The sequence below is a fragment of the Macrosteles quadrilineatus genome, unplaced genomic scaffold, assembly GCF_028750875.1.
Source record: "Macrosteles quadrilineatus isolate MER2022 unplaced genomic scaffold, UCM_ALF_1.0 Scaffold_2__2_contigs__length_208266976, whole genome shotgun sequence".
NCBI lineage: Eukaryota > Metazoa > Arthropoda > Insecta > Hemiptera > Cicadellidae > Macrosteles > Macrosteles quadrilineatus.
In genome coordinates, this window is record NW_026542595.1 from 42,859,721 (window position 1) to 42,880,634 (window position 20,914).

The following is a 20,914-nucleotide window of genomic DNA, read 5'->3' on the forward strand; positions in this document are numbered from 1 at the left end:
CAACTTTTTTCCATGTTGATGAAAATGTTCCAACTTTGAAAAGCTACAGCGGATAAACGGCTCATCCGATTTAAACCTATTTTACACCAATCGACGCAAGATTTTATGCACTAAAAGACACCTTCGGACAACATTTTCCGTAGGATTCGTCATTTAGGAGTTATAAGCGAAAAACTGAAAAAAGTGCTAAATTTTCATAGTTTTTCGACTCCCAAAACTTAAGCAGATGTCAGAATCCGTCGCAAACTCACAGGACTCTTATTTGGCACCCCCAAAAGGTATTAAAACACTTCCCAGCTTTAGACGATTTTTCGGGGAGCACTACCGTAAAACGGGGTAACTTGAGACAGTGTGGTAACTTGAGACAATTTGCAGATGTTTTTTTTACATTTTTTTGTTGGCATACCTGATGAGTTATTGGGAGTTTCCTTAGTGTGAACACGTCATGGAAGTTGATCCCTTGACTACTGCATATTAAGACATATTGTGATATTCAAGGTAAGATACTTTATTTATTTATTTATTTTGATTTACAGATGTTCAAAAATTATAGGCTGTATAACTTACCTTGTAGCATCAAAAGTAATGAAAGAGCTTCCTAGAAAAGCATTCATATACCTGACACTCATTTTTAATTCAATTATACGGACTGAGTATTTCCCGTCACAATGGAAAGTTTCAGAAATAATCATGATAGCAAAGCCAGGAAAACCACCCCAACAAGCAAGTTCATATCGACCTATCAGTCTACTTCCAATAACATCCAAATTGTTTGAGAGGCTCTTCTTGAATCGTCTACTTGAAGAAGTAGAGGACAGAAACTTGATTCTAAATCATCAGTTTGGGTTTCGACGGGAGCATTCCACAGTTGAACAAGTACATAGATTGGTTAATACAATTAAAGAAGACCTTGAGAAAAAGAACTATTGTACAGCTGTCTTTATCGATGTAAGTCAAGCCTTTGACAAAGTTTGGCACACAGGCCTACTTTATAAACTCAAACTGAATCTTCCTCATACATTTTATATGACAATTAAATCATACCTAACCGACAGATATTTCAGAGTTAAATTTGGAGACAGCATTACAAAATTGTACCCAATTCAAGCTGGCGTTCCCCAAGGAAGTGTTCTCGGACCTGTACTATATACTCTGTTTACAGCTGATCTACCTGAAAATGTGAATACTTCTGTGGCCACTTTTGCTGACGATACAGCTATTTTAGCGTCCCATCCTGATCCAGTGGTAGCTTCACTTAATCTTCAAAATTCCCTAGATGACTTAGAAGAATGGTTGCAAACATGGAAAATAAAAGTGAATGAGAGCAAATCTACTCATGTGACCTTCACTACCAGATTAGGTACTTGTCCTCCTGTAACCTTAAATAATGTCCAGATTCCGCAATCCCACGATGTGAAATATCTCGGCATGACGATTGACAAAAGATTAACCTGGAAAACCCATATCTGGAATAAAAGAATGTACCTAAATTTAAAATTTAAAAATCTTTCCTGGCTCCTAAATAGTAAATCAAAATTGACCATTGCAAATAAATTATTACTATACAAAGTAATACTGAAGCCAATTTGGACTTATGGAATCCAACTGTGGGGAACGTCCAGTATGTCGAACATAAACATTATCCAACGATTTCAGTCAAAAGTTTTAAGGTTCATTCTGCAAGCCCCGTGGTATGTTAATAACAATATCCTTCACAAGGACAGTGGAATTCCTACGGTTGAAGAGGAAATAACAAAATTTAGTGCAAAATATCTAAAGAAACTTGAAAATCACCCTAATCACCTGGCTCTAAACCTCTTGGACAACAGCACCAGTATATACAGGCTAAAAAGGATTCATGTTTTGGATCTAAGCACACGTTTTGTTTGAACAATTTAATTTTCCCTTGTTTATTTACATATTTATGTTTTCATTGAAATATTTTTAAGTTAGCTCTGTCAATGGACAGAGATTAACTAACGTTTTATTAAAATTTGTTATTGTATTTGCTAAATGTTCTAAAAATGAACAGATTGTAAATAAAATTGTGATAAAAAAAAAGTCTATTATTAGGAATTCAATGATTGTTATTACTTACCTAACCTCAAAAGCTGAGTTGTCAATAATAATCTTCTCACTAAGCTATTGCCAACCTAAAATTTATAAAAAAATAAAATACCCTGTTCTGTCCTTGGTGGGGTAACTTGAGACAACTGATTTGACAAAGAAGGTGCTACAGTCAGTGCTATGAAGCAGACTCTCAAGGGTAACTGGAAATTGCGGGGAAAAAATGATGAACTTGACTATCGTTGGGAAGACATTGTTGGTGGTATTAACCCCCCTAAAATGCTCAATAAGAGGGGTTTTTTTCTGTGCCAGAATTGAACGAAATTTACTAAGTTATGTCTGACATTGTGAAAAAAAATTGTTTCCTCTTTTTTAAATAAATTTATTTTTTTAAGTTTGTAAGTTCATATGTGTATTCCTTTGTTTTCCTAAATATTTTATTATGTCTCAAGTTACCATTGCATTATCTAATTTGAGACAACTGTTGTTTTAACATCTGTGTCTCAAGTTACCCCATTTATATGGGTAACTTGAGACACTAATAAAAATAAATAAATAAATAAAATTTCTATATTTACACCAATTATTAAATGTAGGTAGAAACCATAGTAACCAGGGTAACTAATGTTTTATTCTAGTTTTTGCAGATTTCCCTATACAATTATTTGGTAGGGGTTTCTTTTAAGTTGAAAAATGTCTCAAGTTACCTACCCCGTTTTACTCGGTACTTACCTTTTTTTAATCTAATTTGCCTGGACTATTCCCTTAAAATGGATGTTATTTATTTCTTATTTAAATAACATTAACTTTAATGAGTACTTAGGTTTGCTGCTACTTCTGGTAAATAAAAGGTGTGTTTTATTGAAATGTTGATGGCTTGGTATGATATAACAAATTCAATTAAATTATATCCATAAACAAACTACACCAGTTTTCTTTTTCTCCATAAGAATGGATAACATGGAAATTTTATTTACACTTTTTTGGAATTTCTCCAGAACTGTCGAGAATGTACAGTACTGTAAATGCTGTAAATATGTAAATACTGTACTGTAAATGCTTCAAAAATGCTTCAATATACTAATTTTTATTTTCTTAAGCTCTACAAAATAATTTAGAAAGAAAATGAAAAAAATCATGTTTTTTGGAGTCAAAAATGGGAAAACCCAATTATACGAGGTCTGTTCAAAAAGTATCCGACCTTTATGGAAAAGCATAATTAATTGATCAATTTAATAATAATAGTAATAATAAATCTTTATTGTCATTTGGTAATATAAACATTACAATAGACAAAGTCAACATGTTTTGTTACATATGTTGAATAAATTATTAAATAGGCTACCAGTACAGAAAATGTTAAAATAAAGTTAAAAGAATCTTAAAAGGATAAAGCATCAGTAATAATAAAAAAGTTTGAAATTAACAGGGAAAAGACCATAACAAGAACAAAGAATCATCAAGACTGCTTGGCATCACATTTAAGAGTTGAAAAATCTACATTCTGCAAAAACTCCTCGACTGAATAAAAAGCACGACTTGAAAGCCAATCCGATAATTTTCACCTATACAAATGAATACTTTCCTGATTTCTAAAATATATTGGAAGTTTATTAAATAGTTTTATTTGCAAATATTTCTTCCTTCTTAATGGACTTCATACGAGCTGTCGCATATTGCGTTATCTCATTCCTGCTCTGAAATCGGGTCCCTTTAAGCAAGCGGCGACATCAAGGTAGGGAACATTTAGAAGTAACTAGGTGCCATATCCGAGTAGGGGGCCTAGTATAGCATTCTGAATGCATTCCAGCATGACTAGAGCAACTTCCTTTGGTTCATCAGTCAACCTCTTAAGGACAAATTTTGCAGCAACTCCTGTGCATAGCCATAGCTTCCATTACAATAGAATGAACTGAACCAATACTGATTCCAACTTCCTTAGCTAGTTAAGGAACAGTAATACATCGATCCTCCATCACTAAAACTCGAACTTGATCGATAACTTCATAATTTTGACTTGTTGATGGTTTCCCAGAACGTTGTTCACTGTCCACCGAAGTGCGGCTATTTTTTAATCTGTTGTACAACTCTTTTATCTGTGTTACACCTATAGTGTCTTCTCCAAAGGCTTCCTGAATCTTAAGAATCGTTTTCGAGCTTGGGTATGGCCCAGATTTTGGCAAAATTTAATGCAGTATCGCTACTCCTACCGTTAAGTCATTTTGCTTAGCACAAAAACACAACGAATACTACATACACAGTTTCACGTTTAGTGGCCAACAATGAACTGATGCCATGTCAAGGTTACGTGATTGGTGCCAGGGTGCAGCTCAATGCAGTTGTTGGATTACTAGATAAATAAACGGTGTCAGTATTCTGACACATACTTTCTCCCATAAGTTTGTCAACAACCTTTATCATGTGTAAGCGGTGAGAGTAGGCCTACATATACGGAAATGGGATTTGTAAAACTTTGTTCAGAATTTAAAGGACTATAACATACTAAATTTTTATCAAAACCGTTCGGGCCATTTTTGGGAAAATCCAATTTTTCCGTTATTTTATGGGGTTTTTATGGGAAAACAACATAATTTACAATAACCTTTGAACCGTAATTTTTACAGAAATGGGATTTGTACCATTTTGTTCAGAATATAAAGGACTAGGGCCTATAACATAATAAATTTTTATCAAAATCGTTTGGGTCATTTTTGGGAAAATCCGATTTTTCCGTTATTTAATGGAGTTTTATGGGAAAATACCCATTAAAAATCAAAATTTATAAATAATGAAAAAAGCTATCAATATTGTAAGGACCATAACATACTATGTTAAATCAAAATCGGATTTTTTTCTAAAATCCTATTTTTTGTTGTTTTATAGGGTTTTTATGGGAAAATAACATAATTTACAATAACTTTTGAGCCGTAATTTTTAGAGAAATGGGATTTGTACCATTTTGTTCAGAACTTAAAGGGCTACAACATACTAAATTTTTATCAAAATCGTTCAGGCCATTTTTGAGAAAATCAGATTTTTCCGGTTTTTACGGGAAAATCCCCATTAAAAATCAAAATTTCAAAAAAATAAAAAAACACCTGGAGCTACCATGGATTAGAACCTACATACCAAATTTCATCGAAATCGTACCACAGGTGTAGTCCCTAGCTCTGTACACATCCAGCCACACCAACACACACACAGACATCACTTTGAAAACCAATTTTTTGGGTCCAGGGGGACCCAAAACGAAAATATCCACTCAAAACTCAAACTCGAAAATTTTGACGAAAACAATACTTTCTCCATATACTATGGTATAGGGGGAGAAAGTAAAAGTAAGGTCGCGGATACTTTTTGAACCGACTTCGTAAAAAAAGTATATATATGAATTTGAACAAATGGTATTTTTGGCCACTGGGGACCTCAAAACAAAAAAAATAAAAAACGGAAATAGCATTCCCCATATGGAAAATTTGCTAAAAGACAATAGGCCAACATAATTTATTCATTAACAAAAGAATAATAACATTAAATAAAAATAAATACAATTTACACTTAAAGTATCACATTTAACAAAAACACACATCATAACAATACAATAAAATCCACAAAAAGGGATTTTTCAGGAAGTAGTATCCTATCTTTTTTCATCACTGCTGGGTAGAGTTTTGTTGAATTTCCCATCGAGGAGCTTCCAAATTTTGTATCCGTGTACGTCGAGGCAAGATGACATCATAAGGATATTTCTTAAAGGCTTTGGCAAACATTGCCTTCATTTTCTTGTTGGATTCTGGTAACACGGCTGGCAGCATCTGGTCTATGATTAACCTCCATGAAGAGTTCAACACTGATTTGACCATCCGATCTAAAACGTTAGTACGGTAAAGTGAGTAAGTGACTGGGCTCATAAAAAATATCACTTACCACTATACTAAATGGTACATCTTTGAGGTAACTAAGGCATATAAATTATATTACTCAAACATGAAAAAGACAGCAGTAAGAAAAAAGTGGCAACACCGTGTTTATGTTTACTTGTTTGTTATTTAACATGGCTATTGGCCGGCGAGTGTTGCAAAATTTTTGTGCGCAGCCTTGTATTAGAGGAGGCTATGGTGAAATGCCTTTTGTTGCTTGGTTTCTGTCCTAAAATTGACTGCAATTTCTATTTAGTCATAGGGTAATTTTTATGCTCAATGAACAGTTAGATTTAATTTTGAACTACCGTATAAAAAAACTAATGACTTTTCTCAGGATCCAACATGACCACTTTTATTTGATTGTAATGCGAGCTCTATAACCTCTTAGACATGGAATATTAGTATTTTAGTTTAAAAAAGAGATATACTGTATGTAAAAAGTTTTTTCTTTAAAAACACACTTCAGAGAAATAAAAACCAACTGATAGTAAGCCATATCATTTAAAAACTAATTTTTATTTTTATTTAAATCTGTTTGTCTACTTACTGAGAGCTGGTCTTCCATCAACAACATCATTGTTCCGTACAGTCATTTTCTTTATTCCACTTCCAGTAAAAGTCCATTCAAATTCTTCAATTTCCAAATAGTCGTAATCCTCTATGGTTTTTGTGTTTCCAAGTATATGGTATGATACATTTGTGTTTTCTGTAAAAGTATACATAATATTTTTAAAGTTTAGTATAAAACATTAAATGGTTTTGGCAAAATTGTATTAAACCGTGCTGGCTCGTGGTTTGCATGTGACACCCTATTTGCTCGAGAGCTTTTTTCGCCCTCATCCCTTTTCTTGAGAGGAAATTTTCTCTCCTTCATGAATAAATGAATTAATTAATGAAAATCGTTTATTTCAACAGGCAAAGTTAGGGCCGCATGGCCCTTCCTTACACTTAACCTGCACACATGCAAATATAAAATAGAAAACATTATTTACAAATAAAAGAATACTTATAAATAACAAAAACCATCTAACAAAAGACTCACACGTTCATTCAACTGGCTGAGTAGCTGAGTGGTTATAGTGCTCACCTAGTAATCAAAAGGTCGCCGGTTCAATCCTGAGAAAAGTCAGTAGCTTTTTGATGGTTTGAAACTGGACCCAGCTGTTCCTGATCATTGGGCTTTAAATTAATGATCCTGACTAATGAAACCGCTGATCTTAGTCAGTAACAATAAAGCTACACAGGTCATCACACACCATTCTACACTCATCCTTCATTCCTTTGGGTTAAAATACGCACCTAGGTGGCGTCCTCATCTCAATGATTGATAATGGATAATTAATAATTGATTCACTCAGTCAGAAATTAAGCAAGTGCCAAAACAGTCCTAGGACGTACCAGCCAAAGCCATATGCTCCAAATACAACTTTTTGAGCAAAACTTTTTCCTTGCACCTCAACCTAAAACCATTTTGCACCCCTGGATCTGAACCCATCTACTAGCGAGGCCCTCAAACTACTGGTGGCACAGCATGGTTTTTCATTTTTACTGCAAAATAACAAAGACTATAAAACCACGTTAGGGCCATTTCACACCTTATGTTACGCTTTAGATTTTTTGAGCCGATCGCTTATCTTTGTTTTAAATGGAGCAAGTCACACCGACATAGACAGACTCTGCTGACTCAGTATGTCTGCTGGATCACTGGCCAAGAGATGGGTACAGACGTAAGGTTACTTCTGTGGCCTCGCACATGCACACTGAGATCGTCTGCACCACATGCTCATTTGAGGGTGATTTCAAACTGAAAGAGACGTTCTAGGGACAAAAAATATTTTGGGGATTTCTAGGGACAAAAATATGTTAGAGGATTTTTAGAGAAAATGCAGAAATCCTTTGAAATTAGTTTTTTTTAGTTATTGTGAAGTAAAATGATGAATTAGCCAAACTTTTGAACAAAATATCAAATAAGGACACATCTATCTATCTATATAATTGAATAACGCTAAGCCGAATTTTGTGAACAGAACCCCTTCCTCATTGTTAGACCGATTTTGAGTATTAAAGTGTCAAAAAAATGGCCCTGATCTGTAGTTTTGCAATGTGGTTTTTTTGAAATCTTTATTATTAGTTTGGCCAGGATCTTCCATCAAAGTTGGGTTTTCTCCAATAAGGTTAAAATGGGGGAATCTATATATTTAATTGGACACTTTGTCTCCACTAATTTGAGAGAACGGCTGGGCGTAGAAACTTGGTAGAGGTGTCCAAAGAAAGGTCTCGGTCTGTAGAAAAGCCATCAAAAGGAAAACAAAGTCAATTCCCTTGGGGCTCTGCCCCAGTGACCTTAAAGTTCTCTTCCCAGATTTGTTTACATTATGGACATATGGATAATTTTCACTACTTTTTAATGAAACAGCTGTTAATATTTAAATTGTATTTTAAACAACACATATCCATGCTGCAGCACGGGCAGTGCAACACTACGTCACAGTGGTGGTTAGTTGTACTAAACTCTTACCATTAAAATCTTACAAACAGCCAGCTTGTTTATTTACCTAAACATATGGGAATGGTGATGGCAATGAATTTATCAATGAAATCTATCCACTAGTGTGACGTCATGGATCCTGCAGCATGGCCTGTTTTTCTAGTGGGGCCTTGAGTTGAATTTGTCAAAAAAAAGTAGTAATTGCAATGTGCAGAAAGTATTTTCTGATTTTAACATTTATTTTCTTCTGCATCATGTCATGTTTTGCAATATAACGTTCCATTACGAAATCAGTAGAAAATCTTAATTTCACAGTACGGTAACTCTTAAAATGATTTATTATTGAATTATCTTATATCTATTGTACGGGTTGGTGCCTGTCTTTTTGAGCACTTTTGCCCATATTGTTTAATATATTATTCAAGACAGATAATCATAGGTTCATGAGATTATTGTCTTAGATGTTTTCAGTCATTGAAAAATTCTTCGATTGTTTAATACAATACAAAATAATACAAGCGTAGAGGGGCACGTTACCGGTATGAGCCATGTCAATGTTTTTTTAAACTAATGGTAGTTTACAGCAACTGGATTAAAATGTTTATGTAGAAATATCTTGATTTAGAAAGTAAATTACGTAGTGAAGCTTGAAAATTGCAATTTACTGCAGTCTTTTCAGAGAGGTTACTTCGATGTATTCATTCAGCTTCAGTGAAAACATTAATATAGAGCCTTTGAATGTTATTGAGCTAACAAAAAGGGTTGTGCATGTTTACTAGCGCTACCATAGACTAACCGAGTATGTTTTATCCATGGCGCTACTCGGCAACAAAACCAATTTAATTTAACAGTTCAAGAATAAAAGCCATTCCAACTTTAACAGTAAGCTCATGACCGATCTATAAAAATTATGCTAGAGGGTTATTCACTGGCACAGAAGTATGGTATGATGACCAATAATGTGACAAAGGAAAAAATAAAACTTACACAGCTTAAGGGTGGACCTCCCTTTGAAGGAAGAACGTGCCTTCTCAACAAACAGATATTTTTTTCTCAAATTAAAATAGCGTAATCTGCATTACACTGATGAAATCACGGAAGTGTTTACTCAAAATATCCACCAATACGATTTCAATACTATTTAAAGGTTCTTCCAAAAGAAGAGAAACCAGTTAACATAGTAATGATAACTCCGATGAATATTTTTTATGCCATATGAATGGGAAATATTTTATTAATTGAATGATCATTGATCAACCATATTTTGTAACCAACACAATAGTAAACTTATTGTTTTTTACACTTATTAAACTCATTAAACTATGCCAAATGCTCAAATTGTTTATAATTTCACTCTATTTTTCGCAGTTAGATGAATTAGCGTAAGCCTTGAAAGCAACCCCTAGTTCATTTATATTTCAACAGATTTCTCTGGGGTTTTCAGCAAAGCTTTGATTGCCAGTTTGTCTACATGGTTGCCTTGAATATTGAAAAAAAAATAGGTTTACTGAGACCATCATCAAAGATTTATTAGTTACCTACGTCCTTCCAAAATAGAAACATACAATATAGGAATAGGATATTTAATTCATTTGATTGACACCTTCATAAAAAAATCCTCTCTTAAACATATAAGTATTTATAGCTTATATAAACAAACAGTAGGCCTATCTATTTATTTTAACTAATCTGTGGTCGCGAATAAGCGTTAAACTTTTTATTGGGTATAATAGGAGCATAAATGGAACTCGTAAACGTGGTTTAAAAAAATATATCTCATACACACCCCCAGAGATGACATGTTTTAAGTTTTTTGAAAAAAATTGACATAAATGCAAAAATGTTGCATTTTTTGGGTTAATTTAAAACTTTCAGCAACAATTAACTGTACCATCGTGTTCTCCACAAAATTTTGAATAAAAATACATGTATTTCAACTTGCCAAAATCTGCATAGCTACTTTTTAAATTGAATAGAAATAAAAATTTGTGTTTTTCAAAAATTTTTAAAAAAATACGTAAACATAAAACTTTTTTCAAAAAAGGTTTTAACGAGCAGCAAACACTTTTAAAAACTGCTCCATGATCTAAGGTTTCAAACAATACCATAAAACGTAATATTTGATCCCGATAAATGTCCGCTATTCAAGTTTGAATGGCGTAAAACACAGGTTACCCAAAACATTTTTACTACTGTCGCGTCGTAATAATGTTTTTTAGATTAATTAAAATAACACCATTTAAACGGATTTTGAAATAAATTTTTTGGCAATCTTTTTTCAAACTGGATGAATTAACTCAGCTATAAGGCTAATCTTATACCAATTCAAGTAAGATATGTACCTATGATATGAAATTAAAAATTAATAATAATTCATTTCGTAGTAGAGAAATTAGTTTTATTATTTACAGTACAGCCATGATATGAAACAAAAAAAGACCTAGTCGTTTTCTCTTATTTACACTACTGCATACTTCACTAAAACGACAAGGCTGTGCCCTACAACCTAAAAAAAAACACGATACAGATATTTGATAAACTTAAACTTAATAAATAAAAGCAGCCTTAAAATATGTTAAAATGAAAATATTACAGTAGTTGGGGATTAAATTGAACATATGAGACAAATAATTTAGTTTCAGGTAATACAAATGTTAAACATTTTGGATAGATTGTACAGACATTTCATCAAATTTTAATAAAAAATACTGCTAGCTCTAAAATATGGTAAAATTAAAAGATTAAGTAATGGATTAAAATAAACAAAAAGAGAATTGCTTCATTTCAACTTCCCTACTTGGATCGGACGAGGAGGCACTGTTTCTTGGCCTGCCAGATCTCCGGATCTTAACCCAATGGATTTTTTGTTTGGGGGTTTATGAAATCGGTCGTCTACACAACCCCTGTAAACACTGAAGAAGAACTTTTGAACATGATCATTGGAGCAGCAGAAGTGGTCAGGGGAAAGATGAGCCATAGCGTAACTGTTCAATTTATGAGAAAGAGAGCCAGAGCCTGTATTAGACAGAATGGCCATAATTTCGAAAATGTTCTTAAGTGAATGCCGACCTCTCTTGTTTCAAATGTCCACACAACTTTCCACTTCTCCGAGAGATTTGAACATGAATATTTACCCCAAAATCAATTGTGTCTTTCATAGCTTTTTGTTTATTTTAATCCATTATTTAATCTTTTAATTTTACCATATTTTAGGGCTAACTGTGTTTTTTATTAAAATTTGATGAAATGTCTGTACAATCTATCCAAAATGTTGAACATTTGTATTACCTGAAACTAAATTATTTGTCTCATGTGTTCAATTTAATCCCCAACTACTGTAATATTTTCATTTTAACATATTTTAAGGCTGCTTTTATTTATTAAGTTTAAGTTTATCAAATATCTGTATCGTGTTTTTTTTAGGTTGTAGGGCACAGCCTTGTCGTTTTAGTGAAGTATGCAGTAGTGTAAATAAGAGAAAACGACTAGGTCTTTTTTTGTTTCATATCATGGCTGTACTGTAAATAATAAAACTAATTTCTCTAATACAAAATGAATTATTATTAATTTTTAATTTCATATCATAGGTACATATCTTACTTGAATTGGTATAAGATTAGCCTTATAGCTGAGTTAATTCATCCAGTTTGAAAAAAGATTGCCAAAAAATTTATTTCAAAATCCGTTTAAATGGTGTTATTTTAATTAATCTAAAAACCATTATTACGACGCGACAGTAGTAAAAATGTTTTGGGTAACCTGTGTTTTACGCCATTCAAACTTGAATAGCGGACATTTATCGGGATCAAATATTACGTTTTATGGTATTGTTTGAAACCTTAGATCATGGAGCAGTTTTTAAAAGTGTTTGCTGCTCGTTAAAACCTTTTTTGAAAAAAGTTTTATGTTTACGTATTTTTTTAAAAATTTTTGAAAAACACAAATTTTTATTTCTATTCAATTTAAAAAGTAGCTATGCAGATTTTGGCAAGTTGAAATACATGTATTTTTATTCAAAATTTTGTGGAGAACACGATGGTACAGTTAATTGTTGCTGAAAGTTTTAAATTAACCCAAAAAATGCAACATTTTTGCATTTATGTCAATTTTTTTCAAAAAACTTAAAACATGTCATCTCTGGGGGTGTGTATGAGATATATTTTTTTAAACCACGTTTACGAGTTCCATTTATGCTCCTATTATACCCAATAAAAAGTTTAACGCTTATTCGCGACCACCCTGTATATATAAAAGGCAAAGCCCTCACTGACTGACTGACTGACTCACTCACTCATCACTAATTCTCCCACTTCCCATTTACCTAGGAGGCTGAAATTTGGTACACTGATTCTTTAGGCATTAAATAGGAAAACTAAGTTGTTTTTATTCTGATCGGACTCTCGGGCTCCGCCCCAGTGGCTCTGGAGTTTTCCATGTTAACCTTATGAGTACTCATATTTAAATGGAATTAATGAATCTTAACAGCTGTTTCAATTAAACAAGTTGGTTCTGTTCTATGAAGTGCAATAACATTAAAGTTACAAGGATTACCAACAGGGTGCAGCACTATTATTTTTTTTAACTTATGACAACAGCTAATTTGCAACCTAAAAGTGAGTGAGCATAGCGAACGAACTTCAACCAGGACGTGATTGAGCCATGCGAACGAGCTCATCTTGAAAATTAAGAAGTTAAACAGGGCAAAGCCCGCGGGTACAGCTAGTACTTATATATTTGAAGGGGAGCGAGCTGGTCTAGTGGTAGGGTTAGACTACACCTTCACTCATAACGTTTGGGCCATGCACCGCACACAATTCACAATGAATTTTTTTGCTGCGTGATTCTTTGACTACAGAAACCTGATTAAACCACGCCTTTCATACTTGGCAGAATAATCCATGGCGGTGCTAATTTTTTACGTTATAACAACAGAACGCGCGATTGTACGATCCTCTCTCTATCACAGCTATAGAAGCCTAGGTACTGAACGGCTGCGCACGCCAATGTGAGAATGACGGCGCTACCCCCACTACTTAGTGCACCACGCCTAGGCGGCAGTTACTTCGAGGATGACCCTCGTATTATGAATTGTAACATGTTATTTTTAAAAATCTAGCCGAATATCTATATCCCTGTTATAGCCCTAGGAAAAGTGGTCACCGTTCAGTTTTTTTTTAATCTTAATAAACATATTTCTGTAAACATGCACATACCTCTCTTAGTTCTTGTGTTCCAAAGACTATTTTCCTAAGTAACATTATAGCAAGAAATCATTTATTTAAAGAGAGTTGTTTAGTGTCTTACCAAAATGCATATCAACACGTCCTTTTATATTGACAGGAATGTTTAACACATTCCCATTCAGTTTGTATTCAGCTTTGACAATCATGTGAGGCACTTGCAAGTCAAAATCCAGTATAAACTGATATGGGATGTTCAATTTGGGCCTGGAAACAATGTTAGTCAATGTTAAAACATTATTAATTTTATAATTTTTTCCCTCACTAAATAAATACTTTATGATACTCAAAAAAGCTCCTGTGATTACTTTATTAAACAAAGGTACTCTTAAATAAACCTCTTCCACAATTTTTTCCATGTTAATTAAAGAGAAGCATAATTTGGATATTCCAATAACACCATAACAAGGATATTTAATATAAAAATAAAAAATATTTAAATATTTAAATATTTTTGAAGGATATTTAAAGTCTAGAGGTTAGAGTGGGGGGAATGAGCTGGTCTAGTGGTTAGAGCGCGGGACTTTGGTTCCTGAGGTCCCGACAAATCCAGCGAAATCACTAATGGATTTTGTCTAAGTGATAATGCCGCAACCCCTAGGTCTAGCCTGAAGTAATGTGAAAAACAATTTCGGGCTCGTGCCTAGCGTCCTAGGACAAAAAAAAGAAAAAAATGGTTAGAGTGGGACTTTGGTCCCTGAGGTGCCAGGTTCAAATCACGCCAAATCACCAATGTATTTAATCTAAGTGGTATTGCCGCATCCCCTAGGTCTAGCCTGAAGTAATGTGAAAAGCAATTCCGGGCTTGTGCCTAGCGTCCTAGAAAAAAAAAACAAAAAAAAAACAACCGTTTATCTGTAAGTAATTTATTTTGACCTTAGTCAAATATACTTTAATTTACTATAATCTATTAATAACTCACAGTTTGGGTTAGTTTGAAAATTTTGGCGCTACTTCCCAATTAAAATACTCCATTTTGATTTCAGTGACCTGGTAGAATTAAGTGCCATAACAGCTGTTTTTTTTTTTTTTTTTTTTTTTATTAAAGCTAAAATTTCCTAGTTTTTACATTTTAAAGGAAAGCCAAATTAGGTAGGTAGGTTAAAGGAATGGTTGGTTCAGAATTATTTTGAAAATGGAAACATTGCAATTGGTTTGCCTGAGAAAAATATAATCCAGAGGTTTGTAAGATACACAAATATAACACTTAACACTCATATTTTGTTCTAATTAATATAGGACTTCTTATAGTAGATTGCAGAGGGGGTTCATGTATTGAGCAGATTGAGCTATATTTTGCAATCTTTATTTGGTCCAATGGACTCTATTTTATAGGTAAGCTAGCTGAACTCTATCCCCTTTCAAAACTATTCCTAGACTTTTTCAAATCTCTGGCACACTATAGTTACTAAAATATCTTTAAGCTGAAAACTATAGTGCACAGTAAAGCAAATATAAATAAAGCAAACTAAATGTGATGAATTGTGTGAGATCTTACGAACTATTTCAAAATATAGTATTCAGTTTATTTTTGGCCTTAACCACTTGTTTTTCACTTAAAAATATAATTGCTAAGTTTTTGGAAAACACATTTTTGCCCTCCAGAGTCTGTTGAAGGGATGGTGAACTGACCTGACACTGATGACCTTGGAGTCCATGACCCCGTACAGATAAGAGTTGGTGGTAACCAGGTCGCCTCCTAGGATGGGACTCTTGTAGTTGTAACGGAGAATATCGAAAAACATCGGGTCTAGCGGCTCCAGGTCAAAGTCTGCCGAACCTAGAGTTAAAAATTGTACATATTAATATTTCTGTCTTTTAAAAGTACTTCATCCTCACACATTTTTAAAGATACATATTTATAGTGCTTCCTTATATTCCTTGTTAGAGATGTAATTTTTTCATGATTTTTTTCTGTAACACTAAATTTAATTCCTGTATTAAATCCTTCATTTAGTGAGAATTTTCCTATCAGCTATTATATCGTTTACATTTACTCATAGCAATTTTTAATACTAATTTAGCATTAAATCCAAGATGAAGTAGTTCTCCCATTCCCTTGTTGCCAATTTTTGAATGAGAATAAATAGAGCCACCAACAGAAAGTGATGGTGTCGCTTGCTAATTTCTGTTCTATACACCAACTTTGTAACTTCAACAGTGCCATGATTATACACATCAACTATTATACACATGAAAATCAAATTTTAAGATGTATATGTTCTATAAGAGGGCTTTTCAAGCTGTGAGGAACAACACGAGTGTTACAGCTCATTCATACAGTGTGTAAATTAAGTCTTGATACAAATCTGTATTTTTTAAACCAAAATAGATAGAAATATTCTGTTTGTGGCGTTGATTGTAAAGATTCCGTAATTTTTTACATCAAAAATATTTTTTAACCCCCCTCACAGGGTAGGGGGTAGGGGGTGACTTATTTTGTTCAAATAGCAACCCCTATTGAGTGAATTGAATCCCTCATTTTGAAGGATTTGTCAAAAGAAACACAATGACGCAAACCCAAGGTAGATATCTCACCCCAAGCCAAAATGGCTTGAGACCATACTGGTAAGACCTGAATATTCCAAGGATATACCAATAAAACAATGTTTATATTTACTCCTTATGCAGACAATTCGAATTGTAAAATGTGTAAAAAAGGTTAGTCTAGAAGGTTCTCAGAGTTAGAGAGGAGTCCTCTCTAGGTCCTCTCAGAGGACTCTCCAGAAAATTCTTGCACTAAGTGCCTACATTAGGCAGGTGGCAGATGCCCACTTCCTATATATATCTTTTGTCTATCACAGTGTACAGTGAACTGTGTACTATAAGAAGTGTCAAATTAATATTTTATGCAGCCTACTTAATTATGTAGTAAGTAAATTAACAACTTTTTACTACTAACCTAAAAAAAAGTTACAAAAACAGAACAATACCTTTTTTAAACCGTGGCATAAGTTTTTGCACGTTTTTCTTGATACACTCTGCAACTTTAGGATCATCTCTGTAGCAGATATCAACATAAGGTGCTGAAAACAAGTTTTGAAAATAAAATACCGTATAGTATATTCTTATGATTGGTTCCCAGTTAAATTACCCAATAGTATAAAGCGTCACATTTCACAGACAAAAGAAGCTCAATTTATGGCAGCCCCTCTTCCTCTAGGTATTTCATTACCTTTCTTTAGCTGATACTGGTATACATTTTAGCATATTGTTGGGTGGCAAAAAGATAAAAATCTTAAATAAGTCCAAACCTCATATAAAAATGTTGTATGTTCAAATGAATTAAATCTTATATAGTTTGCTATTTAATTTGCTTTACCAGTGGATTTGGATGTTTAACAGTAAATGGAAGTGTATCTTAAGTCAAGAGCTTTACTTTAGAAAAAATTAGCAACTTTTTTGAAAAAAACCAATTAACTTAGTTGATTTAAATTGACAACACATCTCAAATAAGCATTAAAAACCACATAAACTAATTACAAACCCAACAGTTTAAGAGTTTGTTAAACTAAATATTACGTTTTAATCCCATGAGTAACTAATAAGTGTGTTACGATAGCTAATTTATAATAGCATCAGACAGGTAAAGAAGACAAAATAGGTACCGTATCAATCATCACATGCACAAAATACAGTAGACACCGTAAAGAGAATAAATTCATATTTTGAGGTCGAAATTTCGAATTTAAGCTATATAGTGTTAGGCCTGCTATTTAGTTTCAAGAACTTACTATAATTATTAAGTTTCCTTTTAGCGAATTTCCCATATAGGTAATAAGCTATTACCGTACCGATAGGTCTCATGGTAAGACCTGGACCCGGGACCGATTTACTTTTTCATTTTGAGGTGGAATAGGTGGAATAGAGGCCAAAAACACCATCCGTTAAATTTCATATTATGTGTGTGTGTGTGTGTCCGTTACAGAATTTTTGTAGAGCACAAAAAAAACAAATAATTCAGTATATAGATAGTCCAGGCAAAATACGACAAATTACCCTTAAACCTCAGCAAAATTGCTTCACAAGCAATTGAAGTGGTATTCAACACAGAAAATAATGCTTTATAACATATCCAAAATCCAAAAAAATCCGACCATGGGAAATTACAAAAAAATCAAATTCAAAATGGCGGCAAAATTTCAAATTTTTGTGATATTTGTTTTACGGCTTTTGGCGGTATGGGATAACGGAAAGCACATATACATAAATTAAATATCAGCATTGACTATTGGATACAGAAGTATACTGAGTAATTTGAGACCAGAATGAACTTGGTGACATATTAACAACCCGAGATATACATCTTTTGATAAAAACTTATATCTAAAAAGTAAAATTTAATATTGTGATAGGGTTCGTAGCTCGTTTCTAAATCACCCAATTTTAATGATTAATAGTTCAAATGTCCCCCCCCCCCTTTTATCACTGAATATTTTAAGGCTAGAACAAACTGCAAGCGTTAGTAAAAACTGGAGATATAAGAAAAATTATCTTAAAAAATTTTCAAACTACGTAACGTCCATAAGAAATGTATGAGGGTGAATTTTCATTGAATATATTTTCAAAACGAACAAATATGTTCAAAAACAGATTTTAGCATTGAAATCAGCGTGAAAATCTAATTTATAATGATGTATCACAACACTATCATTTTGTTTAAAAAAATATATTTATAGGCCTATTCAAAATGGCAGATCCAAGATGGCGGCCAAAATGCGTTCCCTATCAAAATAAAGGACTAACCACACAATAAATATCGGTGGTATAATCTCAAGTGAATATCTAAAAAATATGCATAAAAATTCATGTGATATATTTTTTAATGTGTCCAATGTTGGGGATAACCGCCATTTTTAATCCTCATATGAGGTGGTTTTCTGTAGACCGATTTTTGGCAACTTTTAGTATGTCACCCTTCACACCCAACACTACACCAAATAAAACCATACAATGTTTTCTTGCATTGTTTTAAGGCCATATCCCATATCCCATATTTATCTGACTATCGGTGTTTTAAAATAAATGGCTCATAAGAAAATAGCCACAATTTTAAAATTTATATTTAGACACTTTCCCATGGTCGGATTGTGTCGGATTTTGGATATGTTGTAAAGTAACATTTGTTGAGTCAAATACCACTTCAATGGCTTATGAAGCAATTTTGCCCAGGTCAAATCATAATTTACTAGACTAGTTGTATCCCTGACGGCTACAGAGAAAATTCCAAAAAACTGTTAATTTAAAATTCCCATATTCTTATGGTATGTAGTTTGCTTGTTTATAAACACATTTTTATTAAATTTAGAAAAAAATGTATTTATTTTTTATTACTCTATCAACATTTAACTATAAAAAACAACTTATTACCTTCCCTGTCCAAACCTAAGTACTCATTTAAACTAATGTTATTTAAATAGGGAATAAATATGATATTTTTAAGGAGATATTTTAGTGAAAATCCTATCAGGCAATTGGAAATTTCCTTAGTGTGCAGGTTTGCTGCAGCAGGGGTATTTATATTTATAGTAGTTACATTTATTTTTCTTGTTTTTCTAATGTTGTTTATGCACATCAGTGACTAGAACAACATCATCAAGGACAATAATGCAACAACCAAATATAAAAAGATAGCTTAGTCAAAGTTTTTTATAAATACTTGTTTGACCATGTATACCGGTAATCAGTGGAACCTACATAAAAACAATAAATACCAACCAAATATAATGAATGTCCAATGAAGCAAAATCTTGATCAAGATATTCTTTGTCGTAGTGAAAAAAGTTTCAAAATATAAAGTGTTACCATTCGTTGATTGATAATTTTCTTAGAGAAATTCCAAATGAGCTTTTGTTTTCATAGGTACTTATATTTATACTTTTCAAAAATGTAAACTACTATTTTCATAAATCATACATAAAAAAAATTGAAAAATATCACTAAAATCACTAAAACGTTGTTTACAATTGACTAAATCTACTTACGTAGTTTGATTTCCTGTTTGTCGCCAGATGTAACCTGGCAGGTACATACTGCCATCACTATACACACGAGCAAAGCCCTCATCTTACTGACAGGATGCGTGCTAGGATGCTAGGAAAGTGTGGTCTCCGCTCCATCAAACCTCATAGCCTAATTTATAAATGCCAAAGGAAAGCGAGGAAATCAATTCATTGGATGATCCTGGCTCCTTAGTCAAATCTAGTTTTGGTCAGATGTTTCTAGTCTGTTGAATTATTAATCAGGTAGATACGTAAAAGTAAAAGTCTTCTTTTGAGCTAGGCATAATTTACAAACTGTTTGTTTTATAGTTGTCGTTTCTTTAAATTTCTATTAAATGTGGTTACAACTGGATTATGGAGTAACAATTTCCAAAAGAGGTTTATGTTACTTAGTATTGAATTGTAGTACATTAAGAAATTCTTCAACAATGGAAACTTGCTGACCATAAACAAATCATTCTTCATTGCTATAAAAAAATCCATTACTATACACTATAAAAAACTATTTTTCTAAGGCAGTTGTAATTTTAAAATATACCATCTACCTATATTGAAAATATATTTACAATAAACTATTGACTCATATCTAAATACTGAAATGTTAGTGTGTTTAAAAATATTTTTTAACATTGACTGATTAAAAAAAAATTATGACGTGAAAGATTTGTTGAAAGATTTTTATTTTTAAATATATTGTGACACTACTATATTTATAGTGCCACTTCACCCACTTAGTTACACAATAGTTACTTGTATAACTAGTGGTGAAAGTGGCACTTTGCTGCACATTATATTTTTCCTACAGTCACTATAATAAAGCATATAAATAATTAGTCTTTCAAACACTATACAACACGTTTTTAGGTTCAGCTGGCAACACAAATGGTGCCCTAGAGAAAGTTGTACCCGCGGTCCGTATCACTCCGCTATTTTTCCTCGGCAAGAAATGTGCTCCGGGTTTTGAGAATATAGTTCCGTATGTTTTTGTAATTTGAAGTGGTTTCCACGCCTAAAAAAATGCTTTAAAGGTATTTTCTTGTTTATTAAGATCGTAGGAATGTTTTAAAAACGTTTAAAAGAAAAGTCTAGAAAGTTCAGAAATACCGAAACTATAAACACGAAATGACAGGTTAAATCGTAGTTAAAATAGTCAATCAGCTGCTCATAGTATTATTATCTTTAAGTGTTGCCAAC

At 32.9% G+C, this 20,914-nt stretch overlaps 1 protein-coding gene across 1 annotated transcript; it reads right to left on the reverse strand.

Annotated features, from left to right (window-relative positions):
- Positions 1-5,638: 5,638 nt before the first annotated feature.
- Positions 5,639-19,988, reverse strand: LOC128984214 (uncharacterized). The gene is made up of 6 exons (XM_054403513.1): positions 19,703-19,988; positions 16,652-16,744; positions 15,351-15,498; positions 13,783-13,925; positions 6,538-6,696; positions 5,639-5,935 (listed from the first exon to the last, which is right to left on the reverse strand). Exons 1-6 carry the CDS (start codon positions 19,782-19,784, stop codon positions 5,721-5,723), a joined length of 840 nt encoding a protein of 279 aa, XP_054259488.1. The 5' UTR covers positions 19,785-19,988; the 3' UTR covers positions 5,639-5,720.
- Positions 19,989-20,914: the final 926 nt, after the last annotated feature.

What these genes read in the sequence shown, in the direction of transcription:
- LOC128984214 (XM_054403513.1), bottom strand. Translation starts at nt 19,784, where the DNA reads ATGAGGGCTTTGCTCGTGTGTATAGTGATGGCAGTATGTACCTGCCAG. An exon ending in ACGTGTTGATATGCATTTTG is followed by an intron (nt 6,697 to 13,782) that starts GTAAGACACTAA and finishes ATACTTTTACAG; the next exon opens with AAAACACAAATGTATCATAC. An exon ending in TGATGGAAGACCAGCTCTCA is followed by an intron (nt 5,936 to 6,537) that starts GTAAGTAGACAA and finishes CTAACGTTTTAG; the next exon opens with ATCGGATGGTCAAATCAGTG.